We start from the raw sequence: 20802 nt of genomic DNA on the forward strand, positions 1-20802 counted from the left end.
TCCCAAGGGTTGTTTGTCAAATTCACTGACAAAAGTATGTTTTGGGTTTTTTTTGCAGAACTTCCTTGATTTGCAGCAAGACTTCTACTAAATTAAGCCAGGACATCCTTATTAGCATTAGGAATCAATGCATTTCTGATAAGCTGGTGATCTAAGAATTCTTATGGGTTTATCATTAGTCAGCATTCATGGAAAAGCCTTAAAATCTATTTGAATCTTTTGAAGTTTCGAAAATAACTTTAATTCCTGGATATTTTTTCCTTTAAACTTTTGTATGTTTTCCTTATTAGCAATTGCTCCATCTCGGTGTTTTTCTTCTGAATAGCTGACTCTAAGAATGGATTGTAGTCTTGGAGCTCACTGCTTGCAAGAGAAGAGTTATTAGAGAACCTCTAATACTGGTTTCAAGAGGGAGAGAAAATGATGAATTAGGAATTTGAATTTTATCTGGATCTCTAACGAACTCTTTTTTTTCCATAGTTCTGATGAGATGTTCTTGGATTGGATGACAATATCTTGGTCTGGGGCTGCTGTGCTGAAATAGTGAAAATTGGTGTACATTCCTGAATGCTATCAATTTTGACAGAGAGCTTGGCAGTGCTGTGGCAGTGATATCCCAGACACCAGGGTTTGTTTATTTAGTACACAAACGAAGTCGTGAGAAAGCCTGTCACAAAGGCTGGAAAGGATGAAAGGATAATTTTTATCAAAGGATAAAAGAGGAGGCATACGCCTCTCCTCTAGTACACACAACTGCATATTCTAATCAGTGTCTCAAGTGCCAGGGATGTTCAAGTTCTCCCTCAACTATCTTGATGGATGCAAAAGAATCAGGCACTTCTGTTGAGCAGCTGCTCTGATGGCCAACTTGCACTGAAGAGCAGAAATCGCTTCCGACAATCTCCATCTGGCCTACTTCATGGCCACGCAAACGTGATTGATGATTGTTCAGGTTCCAGCCAGCCAGAGAGGAAAAGAATGGGATATTGTCAGGATTCAGGAAACATTTTGGTTTAGCTGCTGAGAAAGGAGGAATTTATTTTTGTTGAGCTGGTAGGCTTTATTTCTTTTTTTCACTCAGTCTTTCTGTCATTCTCATTTTTCCTGTCTTTCTCTCTCTCCATAATTCTTGCACCTTGAACTATTTAGATCTTTGATAAAGACAAAACTAAATAGGATAAGCAATTTACCCGCTTTTTCTGGAACATACTCTTCATTTTTTTGGGTTTAGCTTCCTTTATTTTCTCTGATATTTTTCACCCAGCTGTATTTAGATCTCAGTAAATCTCCCTCCCCAACTCTTTATCAATATACAGTGTATCTAATCTATGAGTTTCTCTATTCTGGCTCACTTCAGCTCTGGACAAAGGAAAACAATTTGAACTAGGGCAGGCAAACATTAATACTGCTTTTGCCATTGTTGTCTTTAATAACTGGAGTATCATCTAAAGATCATGTCATCCAGTACCCATGTTTTTAAAGATTGTTCAGAGGAAGGCAAGGCTTGCAATAGATGATAATGGCTGCAATCTCTTTTCTGTAATGAAGATCAGGTGTAGCATATGACTCCAGCAATGTGTCAGTTCCCTGTCTTTGGCAGTGTATGTGCTCCTACAGTAAAGACTATACTCTTAGTGTTTTTACTAATTTCCCATTGTTTGAAAATCTTTATTTAAGAGTTAATAGCAATATAAATAATCTGCACTGCATCACTTCTTCTATCTAGGAAACTTTACAGGAACAGTTTCCAGAACACAAACAGGTAACCCTACTATCACTCTGTAGAGCTGAGGAAGTACAATTTAAACAAAAATAATTATTGAAAGTCAGAAGGGCTAAATGATTTTTCAGGGTCATACAGTTACAGTAACAGGTGCACGTGCTCAGCTAGGAGCTGTTAACTCCTGGCTGCATGTTCTCACTAGCAGCAATTGCTCCCTTTTTTCCCAGTCTGCGATTATCTGAATGTGACAATTTACTTCAGGGTGTATGAACTACCATCTTTAACTAGGGTCTCATTTTGATGTTAGTTATCTCAGTGGATTTATGACAGTGTTTGACATTAGCTTACCCTACGTCTTCTTAGGGGAGCTTGCTGTCAAAACATAGAGTTGGGATTTGTTAATGAGCAGATTTATCCCTGTCCCTGCTTTGGTGCCAGAAGCAGAATGTGATGTGATTTCTGGACACTACAGCTTTGATTCCTACCTGCAGAGAGGACATCTGACTAACAGCATTGCCTGGGCAGACTGTCTGCTCTTGGCTGCTGGTTGTTGCAAGGAGCTCGCAGTGATGATTTCTGAATGAACTGCTCACCTGATATGCAGCTACTTGTCGCTCAGACAAACTGGGTGCAGCACTGAAAAAAGAACTGACTGCTTGTGGACCACTTCATTTTACAGGGTGGGCAATCTGCTTTTTCTGTGGTGCCCTCCCTCCCTTTGCTTTAAGCAGCAAAGAAATATCTTCCTCTGAAGAGTAGCTGGAGGAAACATAGGGGGAGAATAAATGATTTGTTAGGACTGTGATTTTGTTTTATTTGAAAGATGCTGATGTCTCCTGTTTTGGCATCATTCTCTTCTTGCATCTCCCTCTGAAGGTTGCAGAACTCCCCGTCTTTAATGTAACTCATTAGTCATGCAGGCATGCAGCTAGTGTAATAATTAGTATTACAGGAGGCAGAATAATAGGATCTACTTAAACTAATTAGATACAAAAATGAGGGATTTTCTCATATTAGGAAACAGCTGCTATAGTTAAACAAAAACCTGAAAGGTGAATTAGGAAGTTTTTCTCTGAAGGCATGAAGTAGCCTCATTCAGGAATGTCCCCCCGGCACTGACCAGGAACCTTCAGTGAAGTGCAGCAATCTGAGCTCTGTGGGACAAACACTGGCAGTGGATGCCCAGCAGGAACAGCATGACTGACTGTTATTATTGTTGCTATCATCACGATTATTTGTATTGCATGAGTGCCCAGAGGCCCCGGTTGAAAAAGGATGCCATTGTACTAAGCACTGCATTGTGAGAGGCAGTTTTTCCGTGAATAATTTATGTCTAATGGAGCTGAGAAATGTGAAAACCAAGAGGAGAAATGGTGGTCCAGAGGGGTGAGACTGGGTACTAAATTCTTGGTTGCATTTCCTTTCTTAGTCTGAGGATGAGACTTGTTATTTCAATATGAAGTAAAACTCACAGAGAACTTTAGTCTCTGAGATACATTTCTGTAACTTGTCTCCTTGTTGCTGTAACAAGAGGAAATAGGATTTTTCTCATTAATTTAAGTGGGAGCAAGGGTAAGCCATATAAGAAAAATGAAACAGAATGATGGCTATGCTGTGGACCAGCCTCAAGCTGCTAGTAAGCTGCCAGCACAGGCCTAAGCTAATGAAATTCTGATGTCTTCTAATGGAGTTTTTTCCGGTTCCATTTCCTTCCTTATGTTTCTTGAAGGCTTTCCCCTGTAGCTTATCTCAAGACTGCTTTTGTACGTCTGGAAAATGAGACTTTTTGGACAAATAATTTGAGTGTTTCATCCAGTTGCACTGCCATTTTGATTCATACATCCCTGATTTCAGGGAGCAGTAAATGCATGTAGGAGAGGGAGAAAGATAAATATATTTTTAAAAGAAGTATTTTTCAATTTTTAGTTGTTCTGCAGATTTAACAGGTGATTTTGAAAAGAAAAAAACTGGGAAGTTTCACAGGAAGCCTGGACCTCCATGTTTTCTTACCTTCTAGTTTGTATTCCAGATGCTTTTTTTCTGTGCTAACACATAAGACAAAAAACTGGATGTGACAAATGTTCTTGTTTAACCCTCTTGTGCCTGCAGGAGTTTCTTTTAGTATTTAATACAGACCTTTCTGGGAGAAAGTTTCAGTAGCCCTGTGTGTGCCAATTCTCTTACATGCTCATTGTCTCATTTTCCTGGCTTGGAGGAGCAGTCCAGCCTCCTTGGCATTAGTCACTGCCCTTGAGCCGTGGAAATGCCTGAAGCTGTGGGACTTACTGTGATAAAAGATATGCCATCAGCAAATGTTTACACTTGTTACTGTTCCCAGCAGTGAAACAGAGAGAAAGCTCTGTTCCTTCCTTTTTGTCCTTTCATTTTCTAGTTCTTCATTTCCTTTCCTTTCAAGCTTTATTTTCCTTCTTTCTTCCTCAATCTCATTTTCCACATCACCTTCTCTATATCCTTTCTTCTATATGTGCTTCCTGCAAAAGTTTTGTAGGCTACTTTTCATTGTGGAGCACTGGCCAAAGCAAAATCTGTACCCCTTGCCCTGAGGGTAGACCAGGGTGGGGCAGATGCACAGAGCACAGCTGAGAAATGTGCATGTCTGGTTTTTAGAAGCCAACTGCATAAAATGAGGTTTCTATTCACAGTACATCACAAATAATTTTCTGCTAAATAGCTGTTTACTGCTCTCAGTTTAACATAAGAACTGCCTCAGTGTAGCATTTTGCTTCTCTGTGGTTGTAGGGAAATGCCAAACTCCAACGGGATTGTTACTACTTTTTGTTTTCAGCAGTCTCCTGCAGACATGTGAATGCAAAGTAAACTCTGAATGTATCAGTCTATTCCTGCACCTGTCTCAGGGGTATTAAGATGGATCTTCTGTACCACAAAGCCAGACAGCTGAAGAGCCAGCTGAGATGGGGTCTCTCTTGTGCTGAGTGTAGAACATGACAAAGAATAGTAAGAATGTCCTTTACCTAAATCAGCAAAGCAAATACACCAGATGATAAGAAGAAGCAAGCAGAAGAACAAAGTGGCCCACTTCTGGAAATGACTTTCCAGTTAGACAGACCCCTTCAGCAGTGTCCCAGTGCAAAACAGACACTGCTTGATAAGTTTAGCAGGAGCGATCTTCTGAACAATTTAATGTCTTGGATACATGTGATTAAGACTAAAAATGAGAAGAAAATTAGAGATCCATTTTCCACAAATGACTCTTTGGTCCATTTCTTTTTCAGATATATTAGTGTTTGTAACCAGCAGAAATCTAGCTGTTCCGCTATAGATAACATATCATACCGTATCTTTCTGGCATATGTCCTGCAGCTCCACCTTTCAATTTGAATTGGGTCCATGCTGTGTTCAGCTGGGAACAAATTCAAGGCTATCCTGAATGTAAGCTGAGCAAAAAGAGAAACAGCACAAAACCTGCTTGAAGAAGAGTGACTTGGAGAAATTGAGAAAGACTTATAGTCAACAAGAGGCAGTTATTAAACAACGCAGAGCTTATGTGCAGGGGATATTATCAGTAGTAATACATTAACCAAGTAAAAATCACATCAAGGTCATTGATTCATTGGAGAGTTGCCTTCTATGGTGTTTTAGTTAGTGGAGTATTGCTTTTGCTTCTATCCGGTACAATGCTGTTTTGTTCAAAGAGCCTTTTAAGAATTCATTTTGGAACAAAATTGCTATCGTAGTATTTTTTTTACTTCTTAACTGATTTGGAGTAAGTAAATGCTTCTCTTTAGAATCACAGAATCACAGAATTGCTCAGGTTGGAAAAGACCTTCAAGATCATCAAGTCCAATTGCAACCTAACCATACTACCCTAAGAACCCACTGCTAAATCATGTCCCTGAGTACCACATCCAAACGGTTTTTAAACACATTCAGAGATGGTGACTCAACCACCTCCCTGGGGAGTCTGTTCCAGTGCTTAACAACCCTTTCTGTAAAGAAGTTTTTCATGATATCCAACCTAAACCTCCCCTGGCGCAACCTGAGGCCATTTCCCCTTGTTCTGTCACCTGTTACCAGTGAGAAGAGACCAACCCTGCTCTCACTGCAATCACCTTTCAGGTATTTAAAGAGAGCAATGAGGTCTCCCCTCAGCCTCCTCTTCCCCAGACTATACAGCCCCAGTTCCTTCAGTTGTTCCTCATAGGACATATTCTCCATGCACTTCACAAGCTGTGTTGCCCTTCTTTGGACCTGCTCCAGCACCTCAATGTCCTTTCTGTACTGAGGTGCCCAAAACTGAGCACAGTACTTGAGGCGGGGCCTCACCGGTGCCGAGTACAGGGGCAGGATCACTTCCCTAGTCCTGCTCATCACACCATTCCTGATACAAGCCAGGATGCCGTTGGCCTTCTTGGCCACCTGGGCACACTGCTGGTTCATATTCAGCCAACTGTCCATCAGCACACCAAGGTCCCTTTCCATCAGGCAGCTTTCCAGCCACTCCTCCCCATGCCTGTAGGGTTGCCTTGGGCTGTTGTGACCAAAGTGCAGGACCCAACACGTGGCCCTATTGAAACTCATGCAGCTTACCTTGGCCCATCAATCCAGTCTATCCAGATCCCTCTGTAGTGCCTTTCTACCTTCTGGTCTCCCTCCCAGCTTGGTGTCATCTGCAAACTTACTGAGGGTGCACTCAATCCCCTCATCAAGATCATTAATAAAGATGTTGAATAGGAGCGGCCACAATACCAAGCTCTGGGGGACACCACTCATGACTGGCTGCAAACTGGATTTAACTCCATTGACCACTGGGCCTGGCCATCCAGCCAGTGTTTCACCCAGCAGAGCATATGCCCATCTAAACCATGGGCAGCCAGCTTCTCCATGAGGATGCTGTGGGGGACAGTGTTAAAGGCTTTACTGAAGTCCAGGTAGAGCACATCGACAGCCTTACCTTCCTCTACTAAGCGGGTCACCTTGTCATAGAGCGAAATCAGGTTTGTCAAACAGGATTTACCATTCATAGACCCATGCTGACTGGGCCTGATCCCCTGATTGACCTTTAATTGATCCATGATTGCTCCTGAGATTATTCGTCCCATAACCTTCCCTGGCACCAAGGTGAGTCTGATAGGTCTGTAGCTACCAGGATCATCTTTCTGGCCCGTTTTGAAGATGGATGTCACATTTGCCAGTTTCCAATCCACCGGGACATTCCCTGTTAGCATGGACTGTTGAAAGATGATGGAGTGTGGCTTGGCAACCACATCTGCCAACGCCCTCAGCACTCTAGGGTGCAATCCATCTGGCCCCATGGATTTGTGTGTGTCCAGCTTTCGGAGCAGGTCCAAAATCATCTCCTCATGGATTATGCAGGGCCTGTTCTGTTCCCCATCCCTATCTACCAGCGCAAGGGGCTGTGTGCCCAGGGAGCAACTAGCCTTACTATTAAAGACTGAGGCAAATAAGGCATTAAGTATCTCAGCCTTATCCTGGTCCTTGGTCACCGTGTTGCCCTATGTCCAACAAGGGATGGAGATTCTCCCTACCCCTCCTCTTACTGTTGATGTATTATAGACATATTAACTGTTGTCTTTCATCTTAGTTCTAGCCAGGCTTTGGCTTTTCTAATTTTCTCCCTGCACAGCTTCACTATGTATCTGTAGTGTATCCTCATAAGTTGCTTGCCCCCTCTTCCAAAGACCATAAACTTTCCTTTTGTTCCTGAGTTCCAGCCAAAGGTCTCTGTTCAGCCAGACTAGTCTCCTTCCCCGTTGGCTTGTCTTCCGTGACTTGGGGATGGTCAGTTCCTGCACCTTTAAAATAACTTCCTTAAACTAACTTCCTTTCTATAGTGGTAGAAGAAATACCACATTTAAGTGGTATTTCAGAATCAACAGATTTGCTTCTGTAATCATGGAAATCATGAGGTAGTACTGCTTCTGTTCCTGGGGAGCAGGGTGAAGCCCTGTACAGTGATTTTTTTTTTTTTCCCACCAAGGGACAAAATCCTTGTTTTTGTCAAAGTTGAGAAGAGTCTTGTACCCAGTGACCACCACCACAGCAATCAAGTGCTCTGGGATACTTGCCCCAGTGAGAGGGGGAGAGCCCTTTCGGAAACCTGTCTTCCTCTGTACTGCATGGGACAGAGCGCTAGTTCCTGAGAAAACTATGTCCTGAACATCTTGTGCTGAAATGCTTAGCTCTAACCATCTGTAAGCACAGCTTTTGAAATTTTGAATGGGTTTTTACAACTTTTGGGGGGCACTTCTTGATCTCATGTATCGGAGTTCAGCAATGCCATGAGTGAATTTTTACCTTCTTCACAACAAAGGAGAATAAATACATGCAAGTCCTGGCTTTCTATGCTTGGCTCCCATTAAAATGCAATTACTTCCTTTTTGTACCTTATTCATTAATAGTGGCTTCACATCGTACATGGCTCCTGTTCGATATAATTACTTTCCTTTACTGCAGGCATAGTAAGAATGAAGCTTCAGAATAAAGACAGTTATTTAAGGAGAATTGCTGCCATTTCAAATTGCTTGTCAGATTAATTTGTTTACTCAGTGAAGTCCTCACCTTAAATTCGCTGCATTTTTGTTCTTGATCTTCATGCAGATTTGGGCCCATGACAATGCAGCTTTTAATCCTATGAATAGTTCTTAAACATAAGGTTGTTCAGGTTGTTGAATGATTACAAAATCAAGTGTGTGTGCATCAACACAGCTGGCTCTTGCAGGGCTATTTGTACTGTGCTACGTGGGTGTTTTTATCGCACTGGAAGTACTCTGAGTTCTGGGGGGAGCTAGATGTCTTTGCAGCGCTTGATTGCTGCTCTCTGCAGGAACAGACAAGTATTCTGAATTTGCTCTTTGCATGTGCCCAGGTCCAGGATTCTAGCCTCTAGCTGTGCAAGAGCTCTCTCACTGTGGGATAAGAGAGAAGGAGGAGGGACAGCAGAAAGCACATAATATAAAACACACAAAAATTGAGGATGGTTTTACCATTCTCACTAATATTCTGAACCATGCATAGCTCACTCTCCTGGTCCTTTTGTTTTGCCGCAAGGATGTATAGGGGTGGTAAAGCTAAAGCTAAGTATTTCTTTGATGTGAAGGAAGCCTGGACAGGTTATAGTTAACTGCTACTTTTCTCACTGTGGCTGTGTGCTAACCCATGCCAGAGGTGGAAGGATAGTTTGGCAGCGGCAACATCACATAGCGCACTCAGAGCAATAGGCAAACAGCTATTTGTGTCCTTCCTTTCACTGCACAGACAGTGATCCTGCTTTCTGCATGCCTCCCTCCTCTTATGGGTCCTGAATTCCCCTATGTAGCTCATAAAGACACCTCCAGTAAATGTCCGACTCAGTACTAAACGTATCAAACCACCTACTTTTGAAGCAGCTGGTGCAGTGTGTAGATTCAGATTAAAATTAGAATTCAGATTAAAAATTTAGCATGATCTGGTTTGAACCTGGGTTTCATCTATTTGGATCACCTCATTGTAGTGACTCCAGATATTCTTGGTAGCACCTGTCTACAGCAAATACATTTTCTGTAGCTAATACACAGCTGATGCAAAAGTTCATAGCTCTGTCTTTACAAATTCTGCTTTGAGTGGGTAGGTGAGGTGAAGGAAGCTCCTGTTAACCCAGGGTTCTTCCAGATGGTAGCATTCTGCTCAAGGTAGGCTTTGTTCACCATGTTCCTTTTCTTGCTTCCTTCTGGCTCAGCCCCAAACATCACTGAGATCAAACTGCTTTATGGTGTGAGTGAGATGTGGAGAGCACCATAGCGGCTTCCCTATCATAAAGGCTATTTTCAGTGTGCATAGCTTGATGAGTTACTGCAGATTCTGACAGCAGGCTGTGATCACATTAAAAGGCCTGGCAGGAAATATCTGAGGTGGTCTTGCATCCAATCTGTGCTAAGGTGAAGTTAATCTGCGTAATTTTCTTGTATGGAGTAGGAACATGAAGGAGATTATTCGTGGTGGTGAATCTTGGAGATCTTTCCCCCGCTTAACTGGTAGATGCCTATAGCAGGGGTATGTTGTGCTTTCAGGTAACTGGTACTGAACTCTGAACTGCCTAGGGCTTTCAAGAGTGTTGTCAGGGATGGCATTGCTGTCAGAGTGATCCTTTCAGTGTAGTGTGTCTGGCTACCCTGGAAAGAGGAATGTTGGCAAAGTGATCAGGGTGACATAGATCCCAGCGTGGCTTGTAAGATGATTTTAAACATGTCATAAAAGTTGAGACAGCAGTCTAGAGTGAATGAACATAAGTACAATGAAAGCCCAAATGACACAAATGCATAGTGTAGGTCTGAGCAGTGAGAAAACATGAACAAAATGCATCTTAAAGCAACTTTCTGCAGCTAGCCAAGGACATACTGTAATTCATTGCCTGAATACAGTCAGGGCAGGTGGAGGGTAGAAGTGAGCAGAGTTGTACAAGACAGTATGAACAGCAACATTTTAATGGGTTGTTATATGGGTATTGATGTCTAGGGTAGAGTTATTTAAGGAGCCTAAGGACTGGGAAATATTTGAGCTGTTTTTTTTTTTTATATTGCCACAACTCTGAGGTTACATGTGGTTTCATGGAGTAAGTGTTCTTTGCATCAATACAGCTTAACTGTCTGAAAGATTAACCTCTGTCAGTGTGAGTATTTTCAATGTGAGAGGAATTACCTCCCAGGTGGGAGCATTTTGTTATCCCAAGGCATCAAGCAGAAACACTTCCCTGTGTAGGTAGATGGATTTGGCAGTTTGTGTGATATGCAGATTGATTATCACAAGGTGGACAACGGAGTGAGTTTAGCTTCTCCCTTTCACTGAGAAGTAAATACAGACATCTGGCTGGGACCTTAAGTCAAGTGCAAGACAGATAGTCTTTGAGGTGGGGATCTGATGTGATCAAAAATGACTGCTGAATAAAACCTTGTCCTGGTAATAAGTGACATCATCCCAAAAGTGAGCTGCACATATTGTTCTCTTGGGTAGTGTACTCTTAGTAGTCAGCCCACATTCATACATCTTTCAGTGAATGTAGGTGAATGTAGTTGAAGTCTACAGAGTGTCTTTTTTTTTTTGTGCCAGGTTTGAATAGATTTTACAAATCCTTGCACTTGTCTTGATGAACTACTGTATTGATAAAATGTTGTTTCTTTCTGAGAAAGAGAGATCAATCAATGCAATGCAGAATCCAGGAGGATCAGTGATATAATGGGAAATTTAGAGAAAGACTTGGGTAAAAGAGATTAGAAGGGGAGACAGCAAAGTAGTAGGGGAAAAATAAATTGTTTTCAAATTGAAAACAATTATTTCTTGTTTTAAATTATTGTGCCTTTAAATGCTAAAAAAATAAAAATTAAGGTAACAAGATTTTAGAGCTGATTATGTGGCTAAAAATGAAACGGATATTTTATCTCACATTGCTTAAAGGATTATTCAAAACAATTTCTGTGCTGTTAAAAAAGTTGAAAAGTTGAAGGAAAACATAGTTCCTCTGAAAAAATAGTGAACAGGAAAAACAACTGTAAGAGAAATGGGAGGACCAAAGTTTGCTTTCTCCTGAAGGCATTTTAGCCTTATTTGTAGGTGAAGGATATCAACGGAGCTTCCTTGGCTTTAATTAAATAAATTAGTTTTTGTTGCAGAATCAGGGTGGCCATGGATCACTCGAGCAACTGTACGAGCAAGGAAGTACTGCAGAGTGTGTGTATGGAGTAGTTCTGGGTGGACGGTCGGCAGGGCCTAGGGTTCCTTGGGTGGGGCGGAGTCCAAGGACAGAAGTATCAGGGAGTTAGCCGTGGGGTGTGTGGGGGGGAGTTGCTGTTTGGCTTTGTCTGTTCAACAAGTTGTAATTACCAATCAGGGGACGGGGCTGGGGTAGCCCCACCAATGGCAGTTTGCCAGGTGTAACTCCGTTTCTATATATGTTAGGAAGTACTGCATTAAAGTTGAAGCTTGCGTACTCATATTGAGATTGTCATGCTTCCCACACCGTGTAGCGTTTGGCTTTAAATCCCTGGAAATCTGCGGCAAGTTTTACCACAGTTGACAGCTACTTGACTGTCCACGTTACATGAACTGGCCAAAGAGAAATTAATCATATGCACAAAGAAGACCACCTTAAAGAGCAAGTGCTCACTTTTTCATTCAAGATGATGGATTTTACTTCACCTGAGATGGATTTTTTTTCTTTTTCCCTCTGAGAAAGAAGGAACAAAGGCAGAATTAAAAGGAGGGAAGTGTCTATCAGTGAAACCTATGTTAAGGCAAATATGAGTCTACTGCTTACTGTTTTCTTTCCAGACAAATACTTCACAGCAACCCAGTTTCCATTTCTTTGTAGTACCTGTTTTTTCTGCATTTCACAGTGATATTCATGAGGATTTATTAGTTCTCTCAGAGCTGTTAACTGCCCTGTTACAAGGTTATATGTGGTACAAAAGTATCTTGATTTCTTATTCATTTTTTTAGGCCTCTCTGTCAATTTCTTCTACCTATAGAACACAGCATTACCCCTTATTATGGTGAAAGTTACTGTGGATAACTGGTGGTACACTGCATACACTTTCACTTGCCTCTTCACATTGTTCCCTTACCAACCCGACATTAGTCAGAGCAGGAAACGCTCCCTCTTCCCTTCCCAGTCCTATTGGTACTAACCAGATGGACACACCAGGACAAACCTCTGCTGCCTCTCAAGTGTGCATAGGTGTTTGTCCCAAACAAAGGGGGAAGGGTTGGCAATGGAGAAGCTGAAGAAACAAGTAAGCTCTCTCACCGCACTCTGGAGTTGCCTTCATATTCAGAGAAAGCCAAAGATGAACAATGAAATAGAAAGGAAGTGAGGGAGGGGTATGTGTGTGGGTAGTGTGTGCAGAGCTTTATTCCGGCTCTCTGCTGAGCCATGACCTGGTTTCTCCAGGAGCCGCTTGCTGTTTTCTTGTTTTTGGAGCAAGTTCCTGACACAATGCTTTGCATGCCAAACAGGGTCGGTGCTCAGATAGGAAGGGATTGAACTAGACACGCACCCCCTTCCCATCCTCCCTAGCTCCTCGATTGTTCATTTTATTATTCTTTTCATTCAGTTTCCCCTTTCCCTGCTCAGGAAACAAAATCTGCTCTTATGTGTATAGAGAAACTAAGGGGAATGTTCAGGGATATTGGATGAAGTTTATTACAGGGACTTTTAGATGCTGACTGTTTGTGGTTATTGTTATCTTGACAGAATCCAAGAAGAAGAAAAAGGAAGGCAAGAAACAAGAGAAGATGCTGGATTAATGGAGCCAACTTGGGCAATGTGAGAAAGGGACATCAGCAAACACGATTGGTTAACAGTTTCATTTATACCTAGGCATTCTATCCTAAAATTATTTATAGCTTAATGGTACAATAGAAGGAAACAAGCAAACACAGACAAAAAATACCCTTTTTTATTACTTTAGTCTTTTTAATGTATAACCCTAACAACAATTTTTAGAGGCCTGTGATAAAGGACTCCAAACTCATTTATAAAATTATGTCTACTGCATACTGAACAGCGTAGAGGTTTTTAAAATATTTTTTCTCAAGTCTTGCTGTAGGTCTCACTCTTGTAACTACTCCATGCAAGCAGAATCTGAACCTGCGTAGAGCCCTGCTGAACCCAGTGATGCCCTGTGTGGATGCAGGAGTCCAGTTCAGTGCAGTTATTTTTAAAATTTGGACCGTATGTCTGAAACAGCAAACAAACAAACATTGTTTCTTAAGTTGTTCTTACATCTGGATAACTGTATGAAGTTATTTGTTTAAGGAGAGGATGGGGGCATTTTGTTGAACATTTGCAGGCAAAGATTTTTTTTTTCTGTGTGTGGTGAATTCTGAACTGTCATAGTCTGGGTAAAAAATGGTAGTGTTCGTATTTTGGTTCTTGTCAGTAAAAATTGTAAAATCTTTCAGTGGTTTGATATAGCAGAGTCCTAAATTTTCAGGATTTTGTAGAAAAGATATTTTCTACAAAAATATCTGTGTGGAAGGATAGCAAAACTCTTTTTCCTCTTTTACCGTATTGACACTGGTAAATGATAATGTCATCTGTTTTACTTGCAGAAGCACAAAAATGCTTTATTTTCTTTTTAATTTTTTTTTTTCCAGAATGGAGAATATCTCTTTCATAAAAATCTAATTGAAACTGTTGCTATTCTGCCTGACCTAACTGTCTTTTGTATTAGTGGGAATCTTCCTGTTGATTTTAACTATAGCTGGTTGCAAATAGAAATTACATCTACTGGGAAGTAACAGAAGAAATCGGTTTGGAGACTATCTGAGATGGCTCATATTTCTGACCAGAAAAGGGACACTTCATAAGACTTGAAAGAATAGGAATGAAATTAATTTTTATTTTTATTTGTATGTTAGTAAAGCAGAAGGGAAATGTCAAAATGGTACCTTTTGCTTTCTTCCATTTTTGAATAAGTAAAAACACCTTGGAAAATCTTAGCCATAAAGACAGATTTAAAAAAAAAAAATCATTTTTTTTTTTTTTAACTCAGAAAGGGAAAAAAGAAAATATATAACTTGTTTTTTTTTTTTTTTTCTGTTTGTTTGATTTTACTTATTTCAAATGATAATGAGTCCTGAGAAAAGCCACAAAGGAGAAAAAAGATCTTGCAGTGATTTGGTATATCCTCAGGTAAAGGATTGTTTTACAAGCCAAACAACGTTCAGACCAGATATATTAGAATAAACCTATGGGATTTCAGTGCTCAAATTCTTTTTAACATCACCATTTTTAAATTATAAATCTTAAACGTTATAAGCAAGAAGTAAGCTTCACCACTGGTATAGGCTCCAGGCTTGCCTGCTGGTCAACAGGAAGTCTCTCATAGTCTCCCTTTTGCTCTTGCAGATACTCATTGACTTCAGTGAAGCTGCATCAGGGTGCATTCATCTGGGTAAATCACAATGCTCTTTTGGAATTAGCTTATAGAAGTGCAGAGTCTTTTACTGGTCTATCTTCTCACTTCCCTTTTCTAAGCAGAAAATAAAAATTAAAAAAAGCAGAGCTTGTCCTCTTTTATTCTCTCACATGGGGACTATAGCTGATCTGAACTCATAATGAAGCAAGTCCTTCTGTAGACATTCCCAAAACCTTCTGAAGCCAAGCTGCACATAGCTCAAGATAGACTAGTCACAAGTATTTCTCAGACTCCTTGGGTGTGTTTTGCAGTCTTTACTGATGTCCTTGTTATTTTGACTATACTATTAGATATGCCTGAGACAGTGATATAGTTAATGTCCCAGATACGGTGGACGTGCAATGACCAAACCCAAAATGACAAGTTACAATTCATAAAGGCTTTTATTTGGGTGATGCTGGGTGCTATTTTTTTTTTCATTTTGTTTTGTTTTTTGTTTTGTTTTGTTTCATGATTTGATCAGGTCTGCCTATGCTTATGCCTCAGACTTGAACTAATGAATTGGTAGATCTGATTGAAGACAAAGGGAGGAAGAAGCTTTTTCACTCACCAAAGGTTTGTCTGTCTAAATGCTGCATCAGTTCACTTGAAGTGGTTCAGCTTTGAGTGTAGATGCTGTTGCACCATTGTCTTACATGAGTTAATCTAGTCCACATTTCACAGGAAGCTGGCAGGAGTTGGGACTGATGCTGAGACTTAGAGTATGACTCTCCTTTAGCAAACCTTTGGTATGACTTCTGCTTTCTACTTTTGTGAATAAAAAGAAAACAAATTCCCTGTGTTTCCTCCATCACCGTTTGGCCCTTACAATTATCTGCCCATCTGGATTGCTAAAGGAACATTCCTAATAGTTTTTGAAAGAGGTCAGTCAAATTCCCATTGTTACAATGGTAGTGTAGGGCCTCCATGGAGAGAGTTTATAGAAATCAAACAATCAAACAAACAAAATATTGCATTAGGACCAGCAGAAATTACAGCAGTCCTTTGAGCAAAGGGCATGAAATAGGAAGACTTCCTCTGTACTACTCAACCACATACATTTGGGTCTCTATTGGTATCTTATTTTTAACATGTATATGCCATACTTTACCCAAATGACAGCCTTTTTCTGGGAGATCTAAGTGCTCAGAAAAGAGAGGTGAGTTGCTGAACATCAGAAAAGGGTGATTCTGCATCCAGTCTCTGGATTTCAGCAAGTTTAAGTTTAGGGTAATTTGGGTATATCTCCCGTTACTTCCTCTGAGTAAACTGAGCCATGCTTCCAAACAATTAGGCCTGTCTGTATCTTGATTTAAATCAGTATTTGAGGATTGGGGCATTTTAACACTTTGATGTGTCTCCTGACAGAAGTGCCCCTATTAAGGGAGAATCATTGTTTGTCAGCCTGGTATATTTCACAGACTATTAAGTGCAGCAAGACTATAGCATAAGTTATATTTTAGGGTAAGGACCCAGGAGGGGGAAACATTTGCTGTACATTCAGGTAAATACTAATTTCTGGTTCTCATCTTTTAATCATACTACTACTTGTACTATTTTTTCAAGGGAGAAAAATAAGCAGAAATGCAGGAGTAATAATTTTAAAACATATCAACAGACGATGTAGCACTGTTCACAGGGCCGATGTCAAGAAGAAGCATATACTATCAGGAAAATTTTATGCAAACTTCTTTTGCTTGCTTCTTTGATTAGAGAAGGCAGGATTACTTGGTGTCACATTTGTTTTTCTGCTTTGCTTTATTTGTGCCTTAATGAAAACTAGGCAATTATAGCATGTTACTGAAAATATGGAGGAGTCCCACTCCATCCTCAAAAGAAGGCATCCACCAGAAGGCAACCTGGCTTTCCTTCAGTCTAGGAATCTGTGTTCCTTTTTCCTATACATATTTTCTGTACTCAGTTACTATTGAAATTGCAACAACATTAACAATGTAAATCTCCTGATTTTCCAAAGCTAAATATTGTTCAGGTACACCATTCTGACACAACACAATAATGTTTTACATCTCCCAAATTCTCATACTAAGGGGAAGCATGTGAATGAGGGTAGACATCTCTTATTCAATGTTTTAAATCTCTCTAGGAGAGCATTTTATGCAAAGTTCTGATTATATTCTCTCCTATATGGGGACAGATTGCACCTACTGCCTGCCCTCCACCACTCACCTCTAATTTTGATAGTATTAGCAGAATTGTTGGAAAACCTACTAAGGCAATCTACCTCCCACATAACCTTCTGCAGACATTTTTGATCCTTCCTAATGCTAATGGATATATCTTCCATTACTTTCTGACTTGTTGTAAAACAGTCCCAGCAAGCCCCTACCATCAGATACCTCTTATTGTGTCCTTCTAACATTAAAAATAAATGAAACAGTGGATACGTGTTCATCAGAAGATGACAGTGAACAAAGAAATATAAGAATGAGCAAATCAGTTCTCTGTGTCTGCTGGGAGGGTGGCTTGCCATGTCAGAGCTCAACCTGAGGCTTCCTATGGAAAAGAAATGCATCACATATGATGAAGAGTAGAGACAGTGATGAAAGAATGGCTGCTCTCAAACAGAAGAGCCCCTTAGCTACATAAACAAAGCAAGAAATTGGATCCTTTCCCACTGCATTCTCTTTTACCTTTAGATTAAAGGGAAGAAACATGGTGCATAGAGCTTCCTATTTAGTGAATATTGTCTGAGCAAATTAGAGGTGGAAGCACCCTATTACACTCCATGGATAACTGAATTTGGAGAAGCTCTAGATAGTGTTATTCATAGCATCAGAAATGTTCATATACTTTTGGATTTAAACTGAACAATGAGGTGTAATAATTCTCCTAATGTTCCCCTTCTGCCACTCTTCTGCCTTGTGGCCCCATCACTCTGACCTGAGCAGAAATTAGATATTTTGGGGAAAACATGGGAACTCAGCTATATTCTCTGTCATCACATTGGGAGGGCTGTGCAAGCCCTTTATCCTTTCTGCAGTTTTCCATTTAAATGTGGAGTGTCTTGACATCAGAGGTGGCTAAAAAAATATATAGATCTAAAATCACAACGAAACTGAAAGCATGAGTCCAACGTGTGATTTTTCCAATGAGACAAAACAGAGGCTCTCCAAGTGTTCCTATTTTTGAAAGTCATTCAAAGTTAAAGACCATACAAAAGCTTTAGCATTGAATACTGTGATGTAAAGCTAGGAAAATGAATAGCCTCTGCAGGGCTGTCTTACCCTTAGCCAACTTCATTTAATTAATTACACTGTTTGAATTCCCTCAGCCTAATCTGCTTGGCAACCAGACACTATCTAACTTTTCTCAATGGGTGATTCATTACACTTCCTATATTGTAATTATATAGCTCATCTAGGTTATTGCAGCTGAAGAAAATGGCTCTGGTAGTCCAGAGACTGTGGTGGTCACTGAGAGGACTTGCAGCAGATGCAGGCTACTACTGCTGCCACTTGGAGCTAGGAACTGCCTCATCATGTCAGTCAAACACAGCATCTCTTTAAATATACACTCATACATACTGCATATATATAAAGATCCATGTATGCAGAAGCAAAAGTATATAAAAAAAGTGCATCCATAACTCAAAATGTGACTCACAACTAGTGCTGCCATGTTTTAAAGTTAAAGCAGAGTGAAAGAACTTTTGGTCTGTGTTATGTTTTTTTAATAAAAGAGTAGTATGTAGGCTGGAGGGTCAGGTTTCTTCTCTTTCCCAGCATATTATTTTAAGGGTAGCTGTGCCCAAGGAAAATGCAAATACTTGCCAACGAAATGGTCAATAAGACTTAGTATCAAAGTGACATTCTCTTCTGTCACAATAAGTACACAGAAAGGCTTTATTCAAAGCTTCAAAGTGGAAGAACTGATTAAGTGTGAACATAGAAAGCCAAGAAGAAACAGGCTTTTTCTTTGCAAAGAAAAAGTGAGAAAAAGTTAAAGTAAAAAAAAATAAAAACAGAAATCCTCTTGATACCTGTAGTTTGAGTGCTAACTAAGAGAAGAAATGAAAGACAAAATAACAAATTAAAGCCTGAGTATCATGTTCAATGGATTTCTAATTCTGTATATATCTATTAAACCAGTTCTATATATCTTCTCATTGATTATGTTCTTTATGCTGTTCCTTTTCTTTTTTCTTTTCTTTTTTCCAGTTTGTATATTGATTTTGTAAGCTAGTAGTGTGTTACCTTTTCAATTTTTTTAAACTTGTATGAAAGCCATATATCCGTATTATAGAATGAAAGCATTAATCCTGTTACATCCTTAATGTTTCCCTTAGCTCTGTGGGATTGTGGGAGGTTCTAGCGAATGTATATGTTTACCAATTGTATCAACATAATTTACTTGCTCTTAGTGGCGATAAATAATTAAATAAACTAATACACAGAAATGTGGTGTCATCATTTGGTTGTTGCAACTGTAAAAGACTTTTGAACTTTCTAAATTCCTAATATTATTAATGGTCTGCCTCTGTTGTACTAATATCTTGACAACTATAGGTGTTGCTGGCCCCAACATCACTTGTCATCTTTGTAAATTCAGAAAGAGTTGAAATCTGTGGTAAGAAATCTGCCAGCAGCTAGTTCTAGCAGAAAGTGATTCTTTGGTTTGGGAGTGTGGGAAGCTGTCTGCCCCAAATTCCCAACAGTTATCATTTCTATAAATGAGTTTGTTTCAGTATAGTTGTTTTAATTGTTATAACATCAGCCCAATGATGGGTTACATATATAAGGAGTTTGGAATTACTTTTTTATTTTAAAATCATTCTACAAGATAAGTAGTGGGAAAACCCTATTCTCAGCCCTGTCATGCTCAGCTGCTTAACAGTGACTTTAATGACTGTATGTTTAGTGAGAGATGATTAAGCCTCCAGAGTAGATCAAAGATGTTAAATTGTATTAATGGACTACACTAAATGATGAGGAAACTCAGGTAATGCTCATTGTGCATTAATTTCTTCTTTTTTTTTTGTCCTTTCATTATCCTTGTTTTTTTTTCTTATATCTCATTTCTTTTCCAAATCTCTTGCTGTTTTTAGTTATGTGCCCAACCATTAGTTAAAAGTTTAGAAGAATGAATTTTTCCCTACAAAGTTTTCTGTCACTCACTGTCAAAAGAGGGGGACGCTCCATAGCACTTACAAGACTGGAGATTTACACAATCTTCTGAAACTGGAGGAAAGTAGACTATTATAAGATAGGAAAACTGACACTGCATTCTTCAAACCATTAATGGACTCAACATCATAAACCCTACCTTTGGAAAGGAGAATAGTGTTTACCATTGTTTGATTACAAAAGGAAAATCTGAATTCCCTTTTTATATGCTATTTAGCAATTAGTTACATTTTTAGGTTAGTAAATAATAATAGTTTTACGATGCTCTTTTTCTTAATTGAGAGCTGTCTGATCTTGTCAGTAGGTCTGAGCTGCTTGAGGACTATCTCAAGCCTTGTTCCAATTTCCAGAGCTCCATCATGCAGAATGCATGGGTCTCTGATTTCTCCTGTCCTTCCTACCCAAACACTGACTAAGCATTAAACAAGTTTTGCAAGGAGCTTTCGAGTCAGCTTTCCAACGGGTTGCCTTAATTGCCTTCTGGTGGGTCTTAGAAGGCCATCTCTGTCTTTACGTAGCCTATTTTTGTTATGTTTGGGGTACATGAATGGAGAAGACTTCAAGCAGAAGTGAATCCACCTCTGATGCTACCACTTTGCTCCAGAACTCTGGGAGTAGTGGACATGGAGTGCTTCTGTGGATGCAAGGAAGACCACCAGTGGTGAGTGGGGGGAAATGTCCCTACAGAAGTACCACTGGCACTGTGGAAACCTCTTTTAGAGTTGTAAAACCACAGAGCTCTACTTATGCACTACTACAGCTGAAGTAATCAGTTTTCAATTCGTTGTCCCTCTGGCCTTATACAGGGAAGAATTGTAATTAATACTTAAATGCATAATATTCACACTTACACACACATGGACACAGTTCATCCCTTGCCTTGTAGATGACAGAACAATATCTGATCTTCATTCAGAATGTAGATTTTGAGCAATAAATTGTTCACATTCAAGATGAAGCTTTCTCCCAAATTAATTCAGTTCTTTCCCTTTGTCCTATTTCA

General features: G+C 39.9%; 1 protein-coding gene across 4 annotated transcripts in view; it reads left to right on the forward strand.

The window, feature by feature from the left end:
- Nucleotides 1-19072, forward strand: part of PTN (pleiotrophin) — a 76259-nt gene extending 57187 nt beyond the window's left edge. For 3 of the 4 annotated variants that reach the window (XM_021388575.1, XM_021388583.1, XM_021388587.1), the window contains exon 5: nucleotides 12948-19072. In XM_021388575.1, coding sequence (XP_021244250.1) covers nucleotides 12948-13000 — 53 coding nt within the window. In that variant the 3' untranslated portion in view covers nucleotides 13001-19072. The remainder of the gene's footprint in view (nucleotides 1-12947) is intronic. The other variant, XM_021388567.1, reaches the window with a different exon arrangement.

This window comes from Numida meleagris, chromosome 1 (assembly GCF_002078875.1).
Source record: "Numida meleagris isolate 19003 breed g44 Domestic line chromosome 1, NumMel1.0, whole genome shotgun sequence".
Classification (NCBI taxonomy): domain Eukaryota; kingdom Metazoa; phylum Chordata; class Aves; order Galliformes; family Numididae; genus Numida; species Numida meleagris.